Source organism: Apteryx rowi, unplaced genomic scaffold (assembly GCF_003343035.1).
Source record: "Apteryx rowi isolate R43461 unplaced genomic scaffold, aptRow1 scaffold_33, whole genome shotgun sequence".
Classification (NCBI taxonomy): domain Eukaryota; kingdom Metazoa; phylum Chordata; class Aves; order Apterygiformes; family Apterygidae; genus Apteryx; species Apteryx rowi.
The window spans coordinates 2023514-2045378 of NW_020449752.1; the positions used below are offsets into that span (position 1 = coordinate 2023514).

The 21865-nt window shown below is 55.0% G+C and overlaps 1 protein-coding gene across 2 annotated transcripts in view; it reads right to left on the reverse strand.

Annotated features, from left to right (window-relative positions):
• The window catches only part of LOC112968936 (protein CEPU-1), a 160710-nt gene that overhangs the window by 23246 nt on the left and 115599 nt on the right, over window positions 1-21865 (reverse strand). For both annotated transcript variants that reach the window (XM_026071721.1, XM_026071720.1), the window contains exon 3: window positions 15230-15355. In XM_026071721.1, coding sequence (XP_025927506.1) covers window positions 15230-15355 — 126 coding nt within the window. The remainder of the gene's footprint in view (window positions 1-15229; window positions 15356-21865) is intronic.

Genomic DNA, 21865 nt, shown 5'->3' on the forward strand with positions numbered 1-21865 from the left:
CGCGTGGGCACGGCACGACTCCGGTCGCTGTGACCGAGGAGCCAGCGTCTGCGCCCCACTTCAATGCCGACGTGTCTCGCGGGGCCCGCGAGCCCTTCTCGCCTCTGCCGCCCGCAGCCCAGGGCCAGGCCTCCGCCAGACGCCCAGCACGAAGCCCGCTCTCCTTCCCTTCCTCGCTCTTTCTCCCCCCTCGCTGTTTTTTTCCCTTTGCCGCTTGCAAGGTGAGAGAGGACAGCGTCGCCAGAATGAAAGATTCTCCTGCGTGCCCTCTCCCAGCAGCGGCCCTAATTCATTTTTCATGGCCCCTTGCAGTGACAAAAGCCGCTGCTTCTCCCTTGTAAGCGTGCGCCATGCAATAAGTCAAAGCTGATGTGCATTTTCCCCCTGGGTGCCGAAGCTGTGCTTTTGATTTAATTTGTCCTGTTGTTTGGCTCTCAGCCTTTGCCGGCGAGTTTTTTTGGAGAGCCGGCAAGGTAGGGCCCCACGCTCGCGGAGGGGCTTCCTGACAGATGGGGTGCAGTGGGTAGTGTTTAAATAATTTGCTGCAACGCCAGCAAGAAGCTGGAGAGTGACAGATGCTCCTGTGGAAAATCGCCCAGAGAGACGCACGCATCCTGTTTGCGGGAGCTCTGGGCCTCGACCGCATCCTAACGCGACTCGCCTTTCCTGGAGCCCATCCCTTTTCTCTCGGGCTTTTCTTTTCCGTCTCCGCTAGAAGCCGTGGCATGCAAAGCCTGGCCTTAACCCTTCTTGGAAGCAGTAGGTTCTGGAGAACACCAGGAACCGGGGTGCTCTGCCTGCTGTTTGCAGGTCTCTTCCAAAGCACTTGAAAAAATGCCATGGGGCTCCCTGATGGGCGCAGCAACAGCCGTGCACGACGCCGGGGACAACGGCGGCAAGACCCTGGCAGAGCACTGACCCCTCGGACCGCCACGCGCGCGCGGGTGACGCATCCCCTCCGAGCCACGCGCCCCTCTGTGCAACCAGCATCGCTCCGCGGGCAAGAGGATCCCCGTCCCCAGCCAAACTCAAGGTGCCCCAATTTCCGCAGAATTTGCCCGAAAAATGGCTACCGGCRGCCAACACGGTAGGGTCCCTCTAGCTGCAAATTTAAACCCCAAGGCTTTCACCACAGGACAAGCTTTTAAGACGCAATTTCAATCCGAAGCGTTAAATGGCTGTAACCTCAGTTAAGCTGTATTTCAGCAGCATTAAGAAAATATCCCTAGGATGGGAAGCAAGTGGCATAACGGTATTAGAGTGAAAAAATAAGCAGCCAGTGCAGGCTAAATCCATCCACAGCACTGGCAAGAAGTCGCAGGGATCCGGGAAACTCTCCATCCCTCCTTCACGCAGCCAAGTGCAACCCTGCCGATGTGCCCGGCGCCCTCGGGGCTCGAAACGGCGCTGGGCGCCCGGTCCGAAGCCTCAAGCACGGCTTTGGGGTTCACGCTGGAGCAGAGGCGCGTGACCATCGGCCGAGCGGCAGCGAACGCAGCACACCGGCAACGYGCCACGCTCAAGGACGCTCCCCCAGACCGTCATGAGACTAGCAACTACGGCCCARGGAAAGCGATTTGGGGAGGCTGGAGAGGACCCACCTGGCTCCCCCCACGTCCCCCTGCAAAAGTCTTTTCCTTGGATGCACATGCATCCCCGAGTCTATCCCTGGGATCAGCCACATCCCTCCCGTGCCCGGCACCATCCGCTCGGCATGGGTGACCGGTGGCTTTCTGGGGGCCGGGGATATTTTTATTCCTCGCTCTTCTCCGGGGGGCTGGGGAATACCCAGCAGTAACTGCACCGCGGCAGCACATCTCCACGCGGCTCTCCTGCCTGCGGGATACAGGCAGCTCGTCAAATTAGGAATTTGTTACGTGACGCCTGTCAGACGGAAACGAGGGGGAACGCGTGCGCGGGGGGAGCCGATAGGCCAGGCGAGGGCTGATTGGAGATAACTTTCCAATTTTTCATGAGACAGGGAACAAACGTCAAAACAAAACGAGGCAGGGAAGCCCTGATAAAAAGGCTGCAGCGGTGACCCGGGGGAGCCAGGGCGAAGGGCTCCGCTCTGCCCTCCCGGCACGCCGGCGCCGCGCTCCTCGGGACCCGGCGAGCCCGTGTGGCCCCACGCTCACGCCGTGGCCGTCGAGCTCGCCGAGCRCCTCCGCGCCCTTCTCCCCCGCGCGCCGTCTGAATTCCGGCAGGCTGAGGATCACTGTCGCCTCTCCATCATCTTTAGCCCATCTTTATTTTTCCAGACACGCTATTTTCCAGCCCAGTGGCCTTGCTCTGTCCCTCGTGTTTTATGGCACTGATGTCTCCATTTCGGGAGGATCATTCGCAATATTGCCGCTTATTGATAGAAGCCACGGAAATATATGGGCAGGCGAAAGGCAAGACGGATGGGCTTGTCACGGCCGGGGGCAAGGCGATGCTGGGTTGGCGGAGCAGCCCRTCCGCCGCTCGGGAGCTGGCAATCGGGGGGCCCTGCCGGTGCCCGGGACGGGCGCGAGCCGGCATCGCCCCCGCGCGGGTATCGGCGTGCTCGGCCCCGCTACGGGCACCCAGGGCGCTGCCGGGCGGGGAGGGAAGGGGGCAGAGAAATGCATTACCGGGAGAGGAAGAGCCATTGTAAATAAGAGTGGCGCATCACAGGAAGGGGAAAAACCCAGGGGCTACGGCATTGCTGTGGCTTTAAATTATACTGTAGGAGGATAAAAATAAAAGAGAGGGAGACARAGAGAAAGACTGGGAGGAAAAAGAATTGCCATTGTTTTACCAAGCAGATGGGAAAGTTCAGGGGATCAGAAAAAGACTATTATTATCTTGACTCGACCGAGAGAAGATGGGAAAGGAAGAGGCATTTTTTTCGCCGCAGTGAGGAATGCYGTGGCAGAAGTCATCTCGGCACAGAATTGGAAGGGAACGGAGATGTCGGCTCTCCAGGACAGCGCAGTTATCTCCACTACTTGGGCACACGCTCAGGGTTTGGCTTTTCGCCCCCTTCCCTGCCTTTTGCTCTGACTTCCAACTGTTCCTTGCTCCTTTCTCCCCTGGAGAGCAGGGCCAACGCCAGGTGAGGACGCTCTGCGTGCCAGGCCAGCGGCTCCGCTCCGCAAATCCAGCCCTGGATCAAGCTCCTCCGGCCTCCCCCCTAGCAAGGAAAGGGCTGGGGACACGTGGGGCTGGGCAGCGTGGTGCAGATCCGTCACCGCCTCCCCTATGGTGCAGCTCCAGCTGTGGGAATACCCCCGCCCCGGGGCCAGCTGCAACGCCAGATGTGCACGCTCCCCTGCAGCGGTGCCGGCCGTAACTGCAGCTGCGGGAATGCCGCCACGGCACTGCCAGCCACGGGGCCGGCCACACCAAGCCCCCCGTGCCGGCGCGAGCTGTCTTCCCTGCCGGCATAAGCGTCCTCATGGCAGCACCAGCTGCCACGGCGGCTGCCTCGGCTCCCCCGTCACGGGGCCGGCTGCAGCGCAGCGGCACGAGCTCCCTCGCGCTGACACATCCGCAGGCGCGGAGCCCCTCGGCCCTTCCTACTTCTTGCTCTCCCCGCTGCTTCCTCTGGCACCAGGGGCTCGCCTTAGCGATCCGGAAAACACCCAGCCGTGGTCCGAACCGCGCTGCTGGACACATGGGCACGCGCACAGCCACGGATGCACGCGGTCACGCAACTGCCCCTTCCTGCACAACCGTGCCGGCACGCACCGAACCGGGCGCCCCAAACGCTTGCCGCCCTCAAACCGCCTGCACGGGGTGCCGCTACCCAAGCTCCCGCCGCCCCGCCGTTCGGCGCGCTCCCACCACGTGAGCACCTTCGGAGAGTCTCGCTGCTTCTCCTGCTGGCTGTGTAACCGTGAGCGAAACACGAGTTTTCCCCAAGTCATCTGACGAGCTCTTTTTCCTGCGTACGCGCGCTTGCACGCACGCACACCCTCATTCACTCTGCGCAACCAACTGCAACGAGGGCTCCAGGCCCATTTACTGCTGCTCTTCAGCGGGCTCGTACCGGGCAGCGGAGCATCTCGGCCTCACGACCACGCGGCAGCTCCTCGCCCGTACGAGCACAGCACTGCTTCTCAGGCAAAGGCCCTGCCAGCCACAAGGCAGCTCTCTTCCCACAGGACTTCAGGCTAGGGAACGCGACAGCCCAAAAGCCCGCGGCACTGGCCTGAGCGGGGACAGCAAAGACTCATTTGCAACCTGGGCCTGGAGGTGAGGGAGCTCGGTCTGCTCTGCCAAGTCTCAGCAACTTTCTCCTGCCTCGTCCCTGCCTGCAGCCGGGCTCTTCGCTGCTCCCCAACTTCTTTCTGCTTGACTCCCATTCGCAYGCTTTTCTCTCTAGGATATCTTGCACGTTTTCTTCCCCTCCCTCCTTTMCACAGTTTTTGCCTCCTTCCCGCTGCCACCTTTCCCTCTCTGCTCCCTGCGCTTCCCTGCACGCACAGCCTCGCTCGCTGCCGGCGGCCTCCGAGCTCCATGGGCTCGGAGCACCCTTCGCACCCGCATCCCGGCCGAGCCCCCCCCGGACGCGGGAGAGGGGGCTGGCAATCTGTCCTGCCTAATCCTGCAGCTACTGACTCCTCATGCACTTAATATTTCACGACAGATAGAACATTTCATGGCGAATTGGACGCACATTCAACTGGAAATGGAAATTTTATGACTGTTCTCACTCGGAGCTGCAGATTACACCAGCTGAGAAAACATGGAAGCAAATGAACAACCTGTGAACTGTAAAGTATATTAATAATGAAATCACAGCCCGGGAAATGAAGGCTTTATTCTGTTTATATTCTGCTCCATTAATAGGAAGCACTCGTGCTAGCTCCACCCCATTAGCCAGCAATCTGCGCAAAGAAAGAGTGCAAGGAGGGCAGGGGGACACGAGCAGGATCCGTCCTTCCCACCAGGGCAAACATCCCAGGCACAGGACTTGCGATCAGAGTATTTCCTGGCGTTGCTTCCACCTACAGACCGGCCGGGGCGGGCAAACGTGTGGRATGCCTTTGGACACTGTACTCTTCCCCTTGCAAGTCTGGCAAGCTGGAGCAGAGCAGGTGTTACAAGGAAAGGGGGGGAGCAGAGAGCAGCGCCGGGAAGGAAAAGGGCACCAACACTGGGGAAATCAGCTCCAAAAACAACAGAATCCCCCCCGTGGGGTGCCGGTGCCGAGACCAACACCAGCTCCCAGCCCCTCGGCAGAGCGGCGCTTTCTCCCCGTGCTGTCCCCAAGGTTCCCATCGCGCTCATCTCCGACCAGGCGGGTCTGGAGTATCTCCACGGACGGGGACTCTGCAGCCTCTCCGGGCGCTGAGGATGGAAAACGCTCTCAACTAATCCCCCCCTCTAAACACGCAACGATGCACATGCTTGCACGAGAAGGAAACTCGGGCTGCCCTGCGCCTCCTCCCAGGAACGGCCGCTGCGGGCCGGGAGGTGAGCCAGCAAGCCCGGCCGCTCGCTGCGAGCTAATTCAAGAGCCCTCAGACCAAGAGCTCCCTGCGATCACCCCTCGGGCTGCTGCAGACAGCCTCAGCGCAAAAGCCCAAAAACGCCAAGCCAGCTGCAACGAGCTGGGACGGCCCTCGCTCGGCTGGAGGACGAGGACCATTTCGCCGCTCGTCCCACCCACCTGGCTCTGCCCTCGGACCGGGGCCGCGCGTCACCCAGCGCAGCCCACGAGCGCCACGGCTTACGCAGAGCCCGTGACGGAGGCTACGCCGAGCCGCAGGCACGTCTGCTCCAGCCGGCGCGACCTGGCGTTGACAGAATGGGGACGCGCTTGCGCCGCTCGGATTTTTACAATAATACCGCGGGGGAGGCGCCAGCGAAGTTTGGCCCAAACATAATTACTTCGCACAGCTATTAGAGACTGATAAAAGGTTTTAATTTGCGCGGAGATCTCTCGAATCTCAGCAGCTCCCGTCCCTTGCTCTTCCTCCGCTGCCTGATGCCCGCTGCATGAAACGCAAGTCCCAGCAAGAGCGCGAGCCGCCGCTACAGTGCACCGCGTTCACCGGCGAAACGAGGGCGCTGCGCTGCTCGCTGAAGACGAGAACGAAAATCGGGTGGCCGACACAGGCCGCGCGTTGCTTTTTGCTCCTCTTGCCCTACTGTGCAAAATAAATAAATGAAAGAAAAGCTGCTCTCTGCAGCGAGCCGAGGCGCCGGTTCGGCCGGGGTGCGCGAGAAGAACGCTCGCGGGAGCAAGTCAAAGCTGCTTGGGGCGTCAAAGTCACGGTGGCTGCGCACGGCCAAAGGCAAGGGGGCTGCTTAGGAGACTGTCATGCAAATGGGCCGGCTCCGCAGCGAGAGAAACACATCTCCAGGATTGCCCTCGTCCTCCCTCGGTGCGGCGGTGCGACCCAAGGGCCTGGCACCTGCACGCCGCCGCCGCCGCAGCACGGAGCCGTCGTGCAGCCCGAGCAGCAGCAGGGTGCACCTCGGCCCCGCAGCGCTGGCGGGCAGAGGCGGCGGGGCAGGAACCCGGGGCGCCGCTGGGCCGTACATCCACCGCAGCGACCGTACRACACGATTCCCCAAACCGCCATAAGGACTCGAGCACGGTTTGCCTCTGGCAAGGAGGGGAAGCGTGACATTGCAAAGCTATGTTTAGGGAATATGCTAAAGCAGAGAGKKTTTTTTTTTTTCCTTTCCTTAAGAGAAAGGCATCGCCTCATTTGTAGCTGGTAGGGGTCTTGTTATTTTTGTACTAAAATGCGTATTTTAAAGGCGGCTCTGCCAAATATGCAAACAAATCAGCTCAGCAGGTTCATTTCCACCATGCAAGCAATCAAAAATATTACTTATATATACATATATACATAGAAGTATATAATCTCCCATTACTTCGAAATAGCAGGAGGAACGAGGGCATAGCAGCGAGGGGAAATGAGAAATACGGCTAGCCATAGACAACTGCTCAGGGCATGATGTGTGCGAAACGTTAACAACGTTTAGGTAACTCCTTACAGAAATCACACCCCGAGGCCAACGATGCAATGCTGTTGGACCCTGATCCTCCGGGCCCAGTCCCAGGAAGGGGCAGCCCGGCTCCCCTGGGGTCAGATCCTGCTCCCACAGGAGCCGGTGGGAAGCTGCCGGCAACCACAAGCAGGTGGGAAGCAACGGCCTCTTAGACTTATTCTTCTGCAGCATGAGCAGGAGCTCTCTTTTAGCTTTTCCTTCACCACGGACCACGTAGAAGACTAGCGCCCATCTCAAAATGCTGCTTCTCCAAGAGGACTGCAAGGAATTTCAGGGCGCTCAGGACCTGGCTTGGATGCCTTGTGACAGAGCAAGCACCAGCAGCCGTGGCACCCCAGGAGAGCGGGACAAGCTTCTGCACTCCTTCAGTCCTTCCTTGCAGGAGGTGCTGGGAAAACAGACACTTCTCCTACTCCTACCTCTCCCACCAAGAGGACCTGGAAAGATGGGCTCAGATGCTTCCAGCACTGCCGCATTTTTGACCCAGTACAAACAAAAAAGCATCAGCTGAAAGCTACTCTGAAGAAACCCGCGCGCACCTCCGTGCTTTCCACTTCCCCGCCGCTGGCAAGGGACCCCGGCCCTCTTCCCTGTGCGGCGGAAAAGGAGCCAGGTCACCGGTGACCTTTTCCGCAAGGGATCTGTCCAGCGCGCGCTGATGAAGTGCGCATCAAAAACAGTGGCAGATTTACAGGTTAACAATGATTTAGTGGAGTGCACGGCAGCCAAATTAATGCCGGCTATAATGTAGTTTACCTCATTAAACAATGCACACCAAGATCCTGTCTGTTGTAAAACAATTGGTCTCTGAAGCCTAGTGTTCATCTTCCAGGGTTGCTGGGAGATAATAAATGGGTAATATTCCGGCGATAATGGTAATGGAGTCACGGCTCAGAGCTAATATTATGGCAAAGCAGTAATTATTTCAACAGTAAACAAGGGGACGGTTGAGCTGCCGACAGGATTGGAGCCTCTTGAAATGCTCCAGTTAATTTAGCCGGATCCCAGGCCTGCGAGGGGCTCCTAGAAGGAAGATGAAGTCCTCGGCTGCCGAGCGCGCCCGCCGAGCGTCCGCGGCTTTATGGCCAGAACCCTCTCAGCCACCTAAATATCAAGCCGAGAGGCAAGGCAGGCGCGTTGGCCTCCTCCAAAACCATCGGAGCCCTCCGCGGGAGACCGCGCGGCAACACGAGACCCGGGAGGAGCATAGAGAAAGCCCCACGCAAACCAACCGCTCTCCAAAAGAGAGTATTTCCCCGTTAAAATGGCCAGCGGAGAGCACTCAGGCAAGCGGGAGGAAGCGAGGGTTGGCAGAAGTTAATTCAATTACTTGGAGCGGGGTCAGAGGGAGGGATCACGGGATGCCGAGCTGCGAGGGAGAGGGCTGCACAGGCGCAGGCGGAGGGACTTCTCCGCCCGGGCGGATTCCCCTTTGCTCCGTACCGGCTGCACAGCAAAACCCTCCCGGCCCGGCTCCAAACCGGCGTCCTGCCTACAAACACCCCACGCCGCGCGCGCTGGGCAAGGTATTCCTCGCCGAGCTGCTGAGTGCCCCCCTCGCTTCCCCCTAGCAGTGACCGCGATTTAGCTGCCAATAAAGTAATTCCTTAGAAACCGTCACAAAAGGCCTTGGGTGAAAGGTGCTCTCTGCGTGCGTTGCTGTGCCGTTAACATCAGAGAGCGCGCCCTGCCCTCTTCGTACGTGACTTTTCGGCGGTAATGCAGCAAGCGTTGCACAGACGGCTCCGGCCCCTGCAACTCAGCAGGCAGGCCAGGAAGGCTCCTGCAAAGATGAGGGACAGCAAATGATGAGCTTAAAGGGCAGATCCCTGGCGCGGCTGAGAGCCGGACCCTGAACTCCTGCGTCTCCAACAACAACCGAACGGAAACAAGCCCCCTTCAGAGCGGAGCCGTATCTGCAGCGGTACAAGAGGTCGCCGTGCGATCAGATTCTCTGCCCACAAAGCACGGCTCCACGTCTGTCTGCTTGCTTTTCAATTCCTCCCTTTTGGCCTCCGTCCTCCTGCCAGCAAAGCCCTTCACGCTGGCTTGGCCAGCGCTTCCCGCCGYGCTCGGCTCGCCTCGACCTGCTCCTCAGGAGCGTTACAATCGCCTCAATTGTCACGGCTTTGAAGGGCTGAATGCAAGACACGCTTGCGAGGTGAGACGGGGCGAGAGCGACAACGGTAGGATGGGAGCCTCCTGCCCGGCTTGACAACGCGCGGAGGCTCTTGCAGCTTCGGTCACGGAGCACGATCCAGGTGCACGCACGTGGTGGGGGACAACATCTCCGAGCGGTCCTCGCCTCGATTCCCCTGCCCTGCCACGCGCCTCGGGTAATCCCACCCCACCGCAGCAGGAGGCCGGACTTCCATCCTCGCCAAGCCCGCGATCGGCATCCTTCCTGCTCTTCTCCATCCCGAGCGCAGCAGACATGCCTCTCCCCGTCCCTTAGCAGGGACAGGCAGCTCTTCAAGCTGTATTATTTGCAGCCGCTTGTCCTCTTAAGCCTTGCCAAGAGTCAGAGAGAATCAATATATCCAAATAYACAGGACTTCTCCCAGAGTCCCTTCCCTGCTTTGCTGCTGATGTATAGACAGATGATCCCGTGAGACCTCTGCCACATTAGGCCACTATGTCTCATCTATCTTAAGTGCATATACGAGCTGTGATTACTACCGTGTCTGAGCACCTCACGTCCTGAATGTATTTATCCTCCCATCAGTCCTGGGAGACAAGAAACTGCTATTACCCCTTTTAGAGAGAGGAAGCAGAGGGCCACCGAGGTTAACTGAATCGATCGCACAGAATATGTGGGTCACGGCAGAATCGGGACCCTCCGAGCTGCAACCRCTCATCTGTCTTACCTCTCTCCTGCCTTTGCCTCGCTCACACACCAAGGTAGCGCCTACCCACAAATGCCAGCTCAAATGTAGTTTAGGCCTCCGGCTCCGTGTGGGATCTAGCTTTCATCACTGAGCCTAATCCTAAGATTAATGAGGTATTCCCGATATAAAGACTTCTCGATCAGACCTCTTATGAGCAAATACATCATCAAGCCAAACCTTAATGTTTTCCTGTGCTGGCATCCGCTTTCCTAGGCCTTATACCAGAATCCATCCTACTACAGAAATAATCCAAAAGCAAATGGACAAACTCATGGCAGAAAAGTCCATCACGGGTCATGAAGCATGAAGAGTTGGACACAACCTCTGGCTCGAGAGGTCCTTGAGCGGCGGACTGACGGCAGCCAGGGGGACRTGCCGGCGGAGGTATCAGGGCGCACTTGCCCAGCTTTTACAGTCTTTCTGCATGCCCCTGGCCCTGTCAGAAACGGCACAGCAGGCTAACCAGACTTGCGGTCTGACCACAAAGCTACTGTTATTACTTACTGTTAAACCGTGCCTCTTCCTCCCGAGACAGAGGCTGTCAAGCCCTCATCCCTCCTGGGAGAGCCCTAGATGCCGCTAACTTCAATTCATCAGCACGTTTTGTGAGTTTAATGGGAGGCAAGACGAGTCTCGGTTCCACGGTACAGATAAATACCCCCCAGTTAGCTCGACGTGCTGCTGCTGGCTCTGCGAGAGAGACAGCTCCCCTCACTTCAGCATTTTCCCGTGCCCGGCAGCTCAGAGAGCTGTGCTTGTCATTAGCCAAGAAATTCCAGCGTTTGTCCACGGAGACATAAAAAACAGACTGACAACATGGCAATCACCATGACAACATCAGCGTTACCCAAAAAACAAATAAAGAGCCCAGTAACTATGGAAACACCTGAGTGACCAAAACCAGACTATTAACTAGACGATCTCTCCACAGTTTACAGATCGCATCGACGCCGCAAGTCTGGGGACTATAATAAACCTGAAGCGTACAAACCGAAGAGAAGCTTGTCACCTAAAGGTGCAAACGCATACCTGCATGTGTGCACACAATAATGCACGCACACGTGAAAATTAATACAGCCACCAGCTTACAGAGCCGCTTACACAGAGGTCCCAACATCCCTGTATGCATATACTGACACGCAGAACTCGTGCGATTGCTGGTTTTAGCAGCAAGCCAGGGCAACTGGCAGAAAAGCAAACACCTGTGGGACCCTACGGGCTCCCCAGAGAGGGCAGCATAGGGGGGTCAGCCTGCCCATGCCTTTGGGGACGTGCGCCGTCAACCCCAGCCACAGGCCAGTGCAGATCACTGTGAGATGCTCTGGCACTTCTCCGACTTTCTGCATCTCATTGCTCCCTGCAAGGAGGGTGGCACGCCACCTGGGAGCTTCAGCGTATGAGTGCAACTGCCTGGGTTTTCTGTTCGATATCAGCTGTATTCTGTGCTCTGTCCCCAACCTTCGCACGACTTTCATAATTCACAGACTGCAAGGTCTACTGCTGAAAACAGGCAGCAGACAGCCTCTCTGACCGCAGCGACCAAGTCCTGCACAACGAACAGATCCTCTTGAAAGATGCTGCTGCCTCCCATGCTGGACATTATAGCTTGACCACAATTATATGTGTCCTTCTCTCTTTCTTTGCCCTCCTCCCTTCCCTCTGCTGAGAAAGCCTCTCTTGACTGCGGTCCTAACAGTCTTGGCATCTCGCGGGCCTCCGAAGCCAGTACAGACAGCACGGTCCAGGCAGACTGGGCGATGGAGTCAGCCCATCAGATGCCAAAGTTTGGCTTCCCGATAAGGTGTTGGTGAGCYGCATTTTGAAGTGGCGGTGCCTGCCAGCTCTGGTGGAAGTTAAGCTGCCAGCTGGAGCTCCCAAGCCCAGCTTCACAGCTATGACTTCCCAGCAGAGCCACCATGTGGTTAAACCTCCTCCCCTGAGACAGAGGAAACTGCGACTGCACCAACTCCCCTTCTTGTTCCACTGGAGCCTGTTCGCCCGGATTAACCTGAGATGCCATGGGTTACAGCTGCAGCATTACTAGCAGAAGAAATAAAAGGAAGAGAGAGGGATGAGGCAGAGGGACAGAAGATGTGCTAGAGCAGGAGATCTTGGCTGGATTGGCTGGGGATTCACAAAACTCTCCTCCAGTTCACTGCCAGCATCCTACTTTTGTTCATGGCACGAGGATGAGGACGGGCACAGGTACGGCCGGCCACTCGGCAAGCCTCTGAGYGGCCAGGGAGGCACAGACGGGGCAGAGCTCCTGCCATTCACCGGCAGCAAACTCACTTGCCCAGGTCTGCACCTCGAGTTAAACGGTGCAAATACTCTCCCCTCCCATTTGTGGGTAACTCTTTCAGCCCCAGAACAGAGCCTCAAAAACAGGCTTGGTGGCTCCACTAACGTGGCTACATCAGAGGAGACGAAAGTTCAGAAAAGCTCATCAGACCAAGCTGCTGGCTACTTATTACACCGGGCCAGACCAACGCAAGAGGCTAGAAATCAGGCGACTGGTCACAGGAACCGGTGATGGTTAGAAAAAGAGCCTGGAGTGAGACGAGTCGCTGGGGACCCAGGCTGCCCCAGGTACAAATGCACTGAAGGCCCAGAACGCACACTCCCCAGGTGAGCACCCCCTCGTCTTTGCTCCATTTCCCATCAAGAGCCACGCAGCGGACACAGCTGCCAAGAAGATAACACAGCCCATGGAGTGCCTCTGCGCAGAGGAGCACTTGCCAGCGTAAGCTCCTTCAGCTGCCATTTCTGCCCATTCCCGGCACAAATAGCACTGTCAGTGCCTCTCCCCGGTGACACCGTGAGAGCCGCTTACCCATCCACTAAGAAAACCTTTAAATTATGCATCTGCTTTACCTTAACCACTTCTCTCTGGTCCCCTTTCTCTACTGCTCCAAGCGAGACAGAGGAAGACGGTGCAAAGGAAGGGGAAGAGGCTTGCTCAAGACTTCTCCAGGAATGAGTGACGAGGCAGATCTAGAACTAGGTGTGGCCAAGAGATGGGACCAACACTTAGCCCTGCTTCCCCAATTGCTAGAGGGGGTCTTGGCTCTTCATATTACAGTACATCCCAGCAGGGACAGGGTTACCGTTTCAGCATCTGCTACAGCACCTCGGTGCACCTAGCTCTGGCTCTTAATTCAGTCCCCAATACTGCCAATCCTCACGTCTCTTATGTATGCTGAATGTATATCTGACAACTAGACGTCCCATTTGGTGGCTGTGGCGGACTCAGAGAGAGAAACAGAGGAGCTGGGTACGCAGACAGGCGGGTAGTGAAGTTGTCTCGGGCCACCTCCGGGCTCAGCACCCTCCAGCAGCAGGAGGCCAGACTGAAGCAAATCTACGTGAAGATTTGTTCTATTTGAGTTTTGAAAGCAGAATGCCTAATCATGGCCAAAATCAGGTAAGAGCTGCTGTTGCAAATTACACGGCACCACAGGTAATTTCTGATTAGTTTGCTCTTCCTCTCTTGGTGCATCCTCAGTTTCCATAGCAGCTAAGACCTAAGTAAAATGGAAACATCTGGTTCAAGCGCAGGTAAAGATTCCCTGGGGAAAGAAACCTGCCAGATGGCAGCAAACACAGAAAAAAAGAACAGTCTTTCTCTGGAAGACAGAAGTATCATAAGTGAGAAGTCTGGTTAGGAGAGGATGGATGGCATGCAGGAGAACATGGCAAAGGGCACGGGAGTAAGAGAGAAGGGTCCTGGGGGAACAAAAAGGGATGGGGGAAGGAGAGGAGGGCCTATGGGCAAAATGAGAAGCATTTGATAAAGAGAAGGTGAGGAGCTTGAGCAAGACAAAAAGACACAGTTAGGGTGGACAAGGGGAAGAGGAGAAAGGAAAAAAGACTTCAAAGTGGGAGCAAACGGCCTGGCTCGATCCTAAATACTGCCTGATGGTGACAGACAGAGTGACAGCTACGTCGACCCCATTCCTTGACACTCGGTGCTGGAGAGGAGCACGCGGATCTGTGCCCTGCACTTTATCACTCGTCGGCACGCAGAGACAGACCAAAGGCCTCCCTCTCGGAGGCAAGACCACCGAAGGCTGATAGGGCAGCACACGCACAGGGGCACGGTTATTTCGGAGGCACGTGTCAAAGGAAGAGACCGAGTTGCCACTGTCTCAGCTTGCGCTCTCTGCCTGGCCTATGGAGAGCGATGGATTTGGCCCGCTAGTTTGCTACAAAGCAGGCAGACAGGAAAAATCAATGGAGCAGCACTAAGACACCACMGTGATCATCAGGCAGCTGCATGAAGAGAGCAGACACGGTGCCGTCCATCACCGCTGCCGTCACCTCTTCCCCTTCGGCTGGCAGGCAGCCCAGCCCGGGGGTCCCGAGCGGCGCTTGAGGCAGCTGTCTGGGACAGCGGCGCAAACTGCTAAGGCCTCAGGGAAAAAATGCATGAGGTCGAACAGAAGCACTTTGCTCGGCRGGTCGTGCGCGGGGTGGGAGACGAGCAACGTGTCAAGCAGAGGATCGTACCCGGGCCTAGCACTGCCCTTTGGCTGGATGCCCAAAGCCCCCAGATCTCACCCTCAGCTCATCAGTGAGAACCTCGCAGCRATTCGGGACCAACGGGACAGCAAAACTCAGAACTGCAGGAAAATGTCTGGGAAAGGATTTGGAAATGATACGTTCCTGGCCTGGCGCGTACGCGAATGCACTTCCCAGCAGCCACGGTCCCACCTACGCAGTCCCACCTACACAGTTCTGCTCAGTTTTTGCTTACCAGTTAACAAGAGGTACCAATTAAAGCCACATGCTTAGAGCCTTCTCCTGTTGATTTGCATTGCTATTTCCAGTCCCTCTCTGAAGCAACACGAGACATTCCAAGAAAATGTTTCAAACCGCCCTGAAGCTGGCTCTTGGTAGAGGTCTGGTGCACAAATAACAACAACGGCGGCTCCAGCAAACTGCAGCACTCCCATGACTCCAAGTGGCATATTCGATCCCTGATCAAACCCAAACCCAACCCAAAACTTGGTACCTATTGCCAGTCCTCCACAAAAGCGAAACCGTTCTCTGCTTTCTTAGCTCTACCTCCTCCTCTGTATACACAGTTTAAGCAGTTAGTTTGCACCAACAGGGTTTCAGCACGGGACAGGAAGAAATCTCCTCTCCCAGAGCATCAGGCAGAGGCGCAAATACTCCACAACCACAGTCCTCGACTCCTGCCTGAAGTCACCTTTTTTAGTGCATACCACCTCTACTTTACAAACTGAAATGCCAGGTGAACCAGCCAAGGATATTTCCCCAGCTACTCACAAATGRCACTCTGCCCTTCCCGCAATATTTTTGGTAACATCTGGCTCACTTACCTTTGGGTGAGATGTGTCTCCAGGTGATCGTTGGATCTGGCCTGCCCGTGGCTATACAGGTGAGGCTGACGTTGCCACCTTCATTGATGGAGATATCAGAAGAGATCTCGATAATTTTCGGAGACACTGTAACGACACACAGAGGGAAGTGAAAATGCAGCCGGTTCTGATATGACTTAATTCTTAAAGTGTGGGTGAAGGAGGATGACTTTCCTTCATCCTTCTATCTCTACCAAGCCAGCAGTAGCCCACCAGTCTTATCTGACTTGGCAGTAAAACAGAGAGGAAAGAGGGGGGCGGAGGAGACAGGGCTGAAGCGGGAAGAGATCGCATGCACAGGGGATTCAGTCATTTTAGGGAGGCTTGAGATCCTCCATTAGTGCATCTGTGATGTGAGAGAAGGTACTTCTCCCTCCACACGCGTCCAGTACTTATCCTGTCCCCCCAACCCACGACAAACCCTTTCCAGTAGAGCTACTTCCTGCTGTGAAAACACTGCCCCTTCTCAAATCTCCCAGGCAAAACACTTGTAGCCGGTGCAACAAGACCACGCAAAGCATGCGCTTGCCTTGCAGCTCCTTCTGCAGACGTGCAGGCTCTACGTCATGCCTACGGAGCCTGACGTGACCACCGAGAGGGCACTGCGAAGACGACAAGCCTGCCTAGGAGTCTCTAAGATCTACTACTCTGCCAGGGAAGGGCATTTCAGTCAGGGTGAAAGCTGTCCTCCCGCATTGGAGCTGCCATCACGAAAGTCCGGGGCCGGGTGAGAGAAAAGGGGTGGCTGGCCGACCCCCACCTCCAGAGCAAGAGGGGGAACTCGCACACAAAAGATGGGGGAGCCTGAGGAGAGGGAAGGGATCGAGAGCAAACGGGCAGCTCTCGGTTCCCGCCGCCGCGTGAGCGGAGGCCGTGATGTGGCCGGCGGGCAGGGCTGGGATTCGTACAAGCTCAGACAGGATGGCAGGGCTGCATGAGAAAAACGATCGGCCGCTATTATCAGCCTGCACCTGCAGAACATAATAAAGACCATCACCTTCCTCGCTTAGCTTTTTTCAGGCCATTCTCCAGAGCCTAATAGAGGATTCGCACCCTGCTGCGGTGCTTTGCAGGATAGTTACAATTCCCTTGCAAAGGCTCCTGCTCCTTCTACCGTTCAGTGACCCACTCGAGGCTCTAGCCCGTGCCAACACCGGGCACGGTCCACACCATTCCTACCACTCTTATTCTTGACTCGCACCCCACTCTGCCAAGCACCCCTTCCTTGCTTTCGCCTCCAGTCGCGGGCAGGGGGACTAGCTGGCACGCGTGCAAGCCTTCCCAGGGGCTCGGCTGAGCGCAGAATGACTGCAATGGCCTTGCGTGCGTTGCCTCTGCTGTGCAGGTAAGTAATTTATTGATCCGTAAAGCACTCCAAGACGCTCTGGAAGGGATTATGTCATGCCAGTGCCGTGCAATAAAATAAAAAATGATGGATTTTTTGTGAACACGAGGGTGATTTAGGGTTTGTAGTTGGAAGTGTAGTTAAAGTACATTTTAAGTGGAAATCAAGGTGGGTAATGAATTATTCTCTGTTTTGAAGGGCTTTTGGGAGTTCATTTTTTTGATGCTCTGGGCGCAACAGCTAATCTGCTAATCATGCACCAGAGGACAACTGGGGATCAGACATTCCCAGAACAGTAGGGGCTCTGAGGCAGGACAGTGTAGGGCACGAAGATGACGCTGAAGGAATTATGCTTCTATTAATACGCCTCAGTATCATTAAACCCAGCGTAAGGGGACGGCACGCGCCTCTTGGGACTAACAGCCCGCACGGTGCTGGGAGATGCTCTGCCAACAGAAGGAGATGCAACGAATTACGCCTGTGCTACAACTGCCCCACCACGTCCCTGGGAAGATCAGCACCACTACCCCAGCAATGTGCGTGCACCTTTGAAAAGACGCACTCATGCAAAAGAGCCTACGGTCTCAATAACTAAAATGGCCAAGGAAGCATCACTGTTGCTGTTTCACAGAGGTGGAAGGAGACAAAYGGAAGGCATTGCCCCTAAGCACCCGGGAAGAAGCGGTAGCAGACTCGAGGTGCGTGTCCCGACAAAGCTAGAAGACCATCTATCATCTTCAGCGCAACACTCCCTAATTCAAAGCAGAACCTCTGTGACGCTTTTAATTAATGAATCCATGTCATTCAAACTTCGCTTGTTTTGTAGAGCTCGCCGAGACTTAAAAAGTAAATTCAGGTGTGAAGACTTTGCATTATGACTCTGTTATAACATAAAAGGATTCGCATCAACATAGGCGAGACAGACAAAAAATTGTTATCAAATTAACTGACTGTATTTTAAACCATAATTAAAATGAATAAAACTTTGATTTCTGCTTCTCCTGAAACGTGAGCATCACATCCTCCTCCTCGGCAATGTACCAGTGCTGGTATTGCTGAGGAGGTTTTAATTTTGTYCAGACTAGGCAGGGGAGGAAAGATTACTGGGTTCTTTCTTGGCCGGGCAATGGGAGATTTTGCAATTCTGACTGAGAAGTGCTTTGAGCCACTTGTGCACCAGCGGGCACAAAGCCCACCCCGCCTGGGTAATCTCAGGACACGCTCAGGAAGAGGCTGTTGGTCTCGAGCAATTTACTTCAGCCCGCCTCAGATGAGACGAGGCAGAGGGGAGGCTGGAATGGCTGGGAAGTAAATGAGAGCGACAACGTGAGCGAAGTCTTTAGCTAACCCTTAAATTAAATGTGCGCTGGTAGGATTTAACACGACAGTTATTGTATGCTAATTAAATGTTTGAATAATTAACCACACAAACTATTTAAAATGCCTTTCTTGAGACTGAACAGGTATATTATAAGGCTTTTACTACACTAGGGAGAAAAAACTTAATAAATAAGTGATTGCAAATATATATTCAATATGACTTAACAGTCGACAGTGCTCCCACCCCATCTGCATTGAAATGCTTCATCCAGTGGTTGGCAGTTCTACGGTGATGGGGCAGAGAAAAAAATTCTTATGCTGAACGCAGGGCGCAGATGGAGCTGTGCCCCAACGGGAATGAATAAATAAATAAAGCTAAATAAATGCAGGCTTCCCAGGCGGGAACGCTCTCCTTGCGGGCAGTCCTTTTGTGTTCAGCATCTCTCTTGCTCAGAAGTGATTAAACATGGCAGCGTTGGCCAAGCTGCTCCAGTGACACAGTGCAGATTTCCCCARAGATGGGCTGGTGTTTTATCGATCTGATTTTTTCTTTTTTTTTCTCTTTTTCTTTTTTTTTTTTTTGTGGCCACGATACCGGGAAAGGTCTTTGCACCGTTCTGAACTATCTCAGACCTCCGCAGGTGCCCAAGGCATGCCCTGGGTTCGTCCAGGCTTGCAATCCACTTGCGCACACACAGTCCCCAGGACAGAAATATTTAACGAAACCTTATGGTGTGTTACATGTTCTCGGGTTTCAGCAGAGCCCCGCCACGCCGCTCCTCACACCTCCCGAGCTGCCTTTCAGACGACAGCCACTCCAAGGCATTAGTTGGGTGACTGATGCCTTCTTTGATTACTCCTCCAGCCTGTTTTTATACCTCTTCCCTATTTGCATAAACATCTCCAGCTCTGCCTCCTCGTTCCAGCCAGCCCGGCTCCCATCATCATTATCTCCCCATCCATCTTCCCCGGCTGGCGAGCGCGAGGGCCGTGCTGATCGTGCCACGCTTTTCCCCTGACATTATGTGGTCGCTCGCTTCTCCTGCTGCACCTCCCGACCCGGCTGCCAGCTCTCCCTGAAGCAGCCAGCTCCTGCCGAACCGCAGGGAGCGAGCAGAGCTGTGCAGGAGCTCAGCCGAGTCCCCCCCCCCCAGACTTCAGTCATGCTTCAGGTGAGACATGAGGAGGCCCCCATATATGAGGGGAATGTGGAGCTAGGGTGGCCTTGCCACAGCATTATGGGAAGCAAACCTCTGACCAACCTCATCAGCCATCAGCAAATGGGACAACCATGCAGTTGTCTACCTGTGCTCCTGATAGAAGAGACACCTCACTTTCTTAGCTGGCACGTTTCATGGGAGCGGTGGCACAGAGTGCGCCTTAGATTGGGCCCTGGGTGCCTCCAGGGGAAGACCTCCACAGCACGGGGCACTGGAGAGAAGAGGACACTTCGGTCACGCGTGGGGTTAGGGAAGGAGGGTGTGCTTGCAAGAAAGAACTGCATTTTTTCACTTAATCATCTCAATTCTCTTCCAAGCCMTTCTGCAGATTGGGCTGCAGCCTCTCTGCGTCTGCAGTCTGTTCACAGGGATACCAGAACATCCCTGTCCATGCCCGGGCAACGCCGTGCTGAGGGAGAACACGTTCCAGATGTACTCAAAGGCTTGTACGAGAGCCAAGCAAGCACCACAGAAGCACAGGCATGCCCTTTCTAAACCTGCAAATCGTTTCTCGTGTCGGAGTTGGGCAGAGCGGGTTTTGTGACAGCCCGCGGCAGCTGTGCGGTGGGCTGGACGAAGACTCCAGCATTACCAACAGCAAACTGCTCTGAAGAGCCCCCAGGAAAGTAGCTTGTGCTATGTAGGACTCGCGGTCCACACGGCAGCCTGCAAGCGAGACAGGCTGTCCCTGTCAGACTGGTACCATGCTGCTTCCCCCTCATAAAACATGCAAACCTCCATCTTCCAGCACGAGCAACATCTGCTCCAGATCAAAGGAAACAACAAAGAACAACTATAAAGCTTCTCGAAGAAACACTTGCGTTCTGTAGGCAATCTATGATGTGCACTGGCAGCTTCCCGAACACCGCGTTGGCATAGTTCCTGCTTCTAATAACTCTCTCTCACAGTTGTCACCCACAAGACATCTCCATGTTTTACAGAGCACTACAACCACAGGTCCTACTTCAGCGAGCCGGCCGCGGCGAGCGTGCCGTGCGCCCCAGGCTTGCTCGCGGCAGCGGTACGAGGCGGCCGAGCCCGCTCACCCCTGCGACCGACCTTGCAGCCCTCTGCAGAGGGAAGCTTCGCCAAGGTCAGCCAGGACCGGCCGCAGGCAGGGACCAGACGCGAAAGGCCCTGCCTCGGATTCCCCGCTCRATTCTGCCAGGTTGCATCCACCTCAATTTGCCTTATCTCTGCTATCAGACAAGTTCAGGGAAAGCAGAGGTCTTGCACATTTGTTGCCGCAGTACCAGTCACCTCCATGGTGCCTTCTCTCGCTTTTGTGCTTGACTTTGTTCTGTTTTTTAAGGAAAGCACAGAGTAAATTGAGAGACCTGCTCCTTTAATTATAGTTGTATTATAATGGGCTTCTAATTCAGTTTATGCTACTCTAACACAACCATAATTAGGAAAAAAGCAGTGAGGGCGTCATCCTTCCAGCATATCAACACAGCTCAGGAGCCGTTCAAAGGAAATCCATGGGGTTACATGGCTGTAAGGGAAAACACGTCCAGCGATACTGCTCAGTCACGCAGGCAGGCACAGCGCTTGTCTCCAAAAAGCTTACAATTTCTTGCAAGTGATCTCATGCCTCGGGATTCAGCTTCTGCCCCCGGGGCTGCTCCCGCCCTCGGTTTAGCCAGTTACCCRCTTCTCCGCACGTATGCCGAGTTCAACTCGGCATCACCAAACCAAGGGACCGAGCACCCTCGGCGTAAACCTCAAGGTGGTCAAAGGGATGAAGAAAGAAGCCTGGAAACGAAAAGGACGCACGTAATGGCCTTAATAAGCAAGTAATAGCTAACTAATGGCAATTGCTCATTTTAAAGTACGGCATAATGAGATGTGTCATACGGCGCCAAGATACGTACGTCTAAGTGATTTCTAAGGCAGATAACACTTCCTGTGGCAGCAAAGCTCTCCTGAGCTTGGAGGACACCAAATTTTTTACGCACGTCTCTGCAGCAGGTTATATGGCAGGGCATTGCAATAATTCAGAGGGGGAGGAGGCAAAAAGACGTTTCCAGCCATTCATTAGTAAAATATTTGTGAGCGCTGATATAATTCACCGCATAAGCAGCAGGGTTTCTGCAGGCAAACTTTATAGCTAAGTGCAAAAGGGAGCCCAATCTGATTCCACTTATGACAGCATAAATCAGTGATACTCCTACCGTAGTCAACAGGGGATACGCTGGAATAAACATGGCACGAAAGGAGAGTCAGGTCTAAAGCACACGGACCTTCTTCTCCCTTTCCGATGGGCCCCTGTCACCAAATCCGGACCCAGATTCCCATTATACTAAGGAGTTGGGCTGCTGCTTGGTCAGCTTTTGGCCCCCTGCTTTCAAGGCTGTGAAGGGATCCACGCTCTTTTCCATCCATTTCCCCCGCAGCAAGAAAAAAACAACGGAAACCAAGCCCCACGTCTTTGGGGAATAAAGGGAGAGTTTGCTTGATGTGGCTATTAATGGATAGCTTTACAGAGTGGACAGGATCTGTCATTAAGGTTTGGGAGCCCTGAACTCTGCTTTCAGACCAGGATGCCCACAGGAAGTCATGGCACTGCTCTGGACTTCGTTTCCATCTCTAAAATGAGTCAAATGATGCTGATCTCCTTTATAAAGTACTTCACACTCTTCTTTTGAAGAAGAAAAAAGAAAAAAGAAAGCGAGGTATAAGAGTAGAGTTTTTGTATTATTAACCATGAAG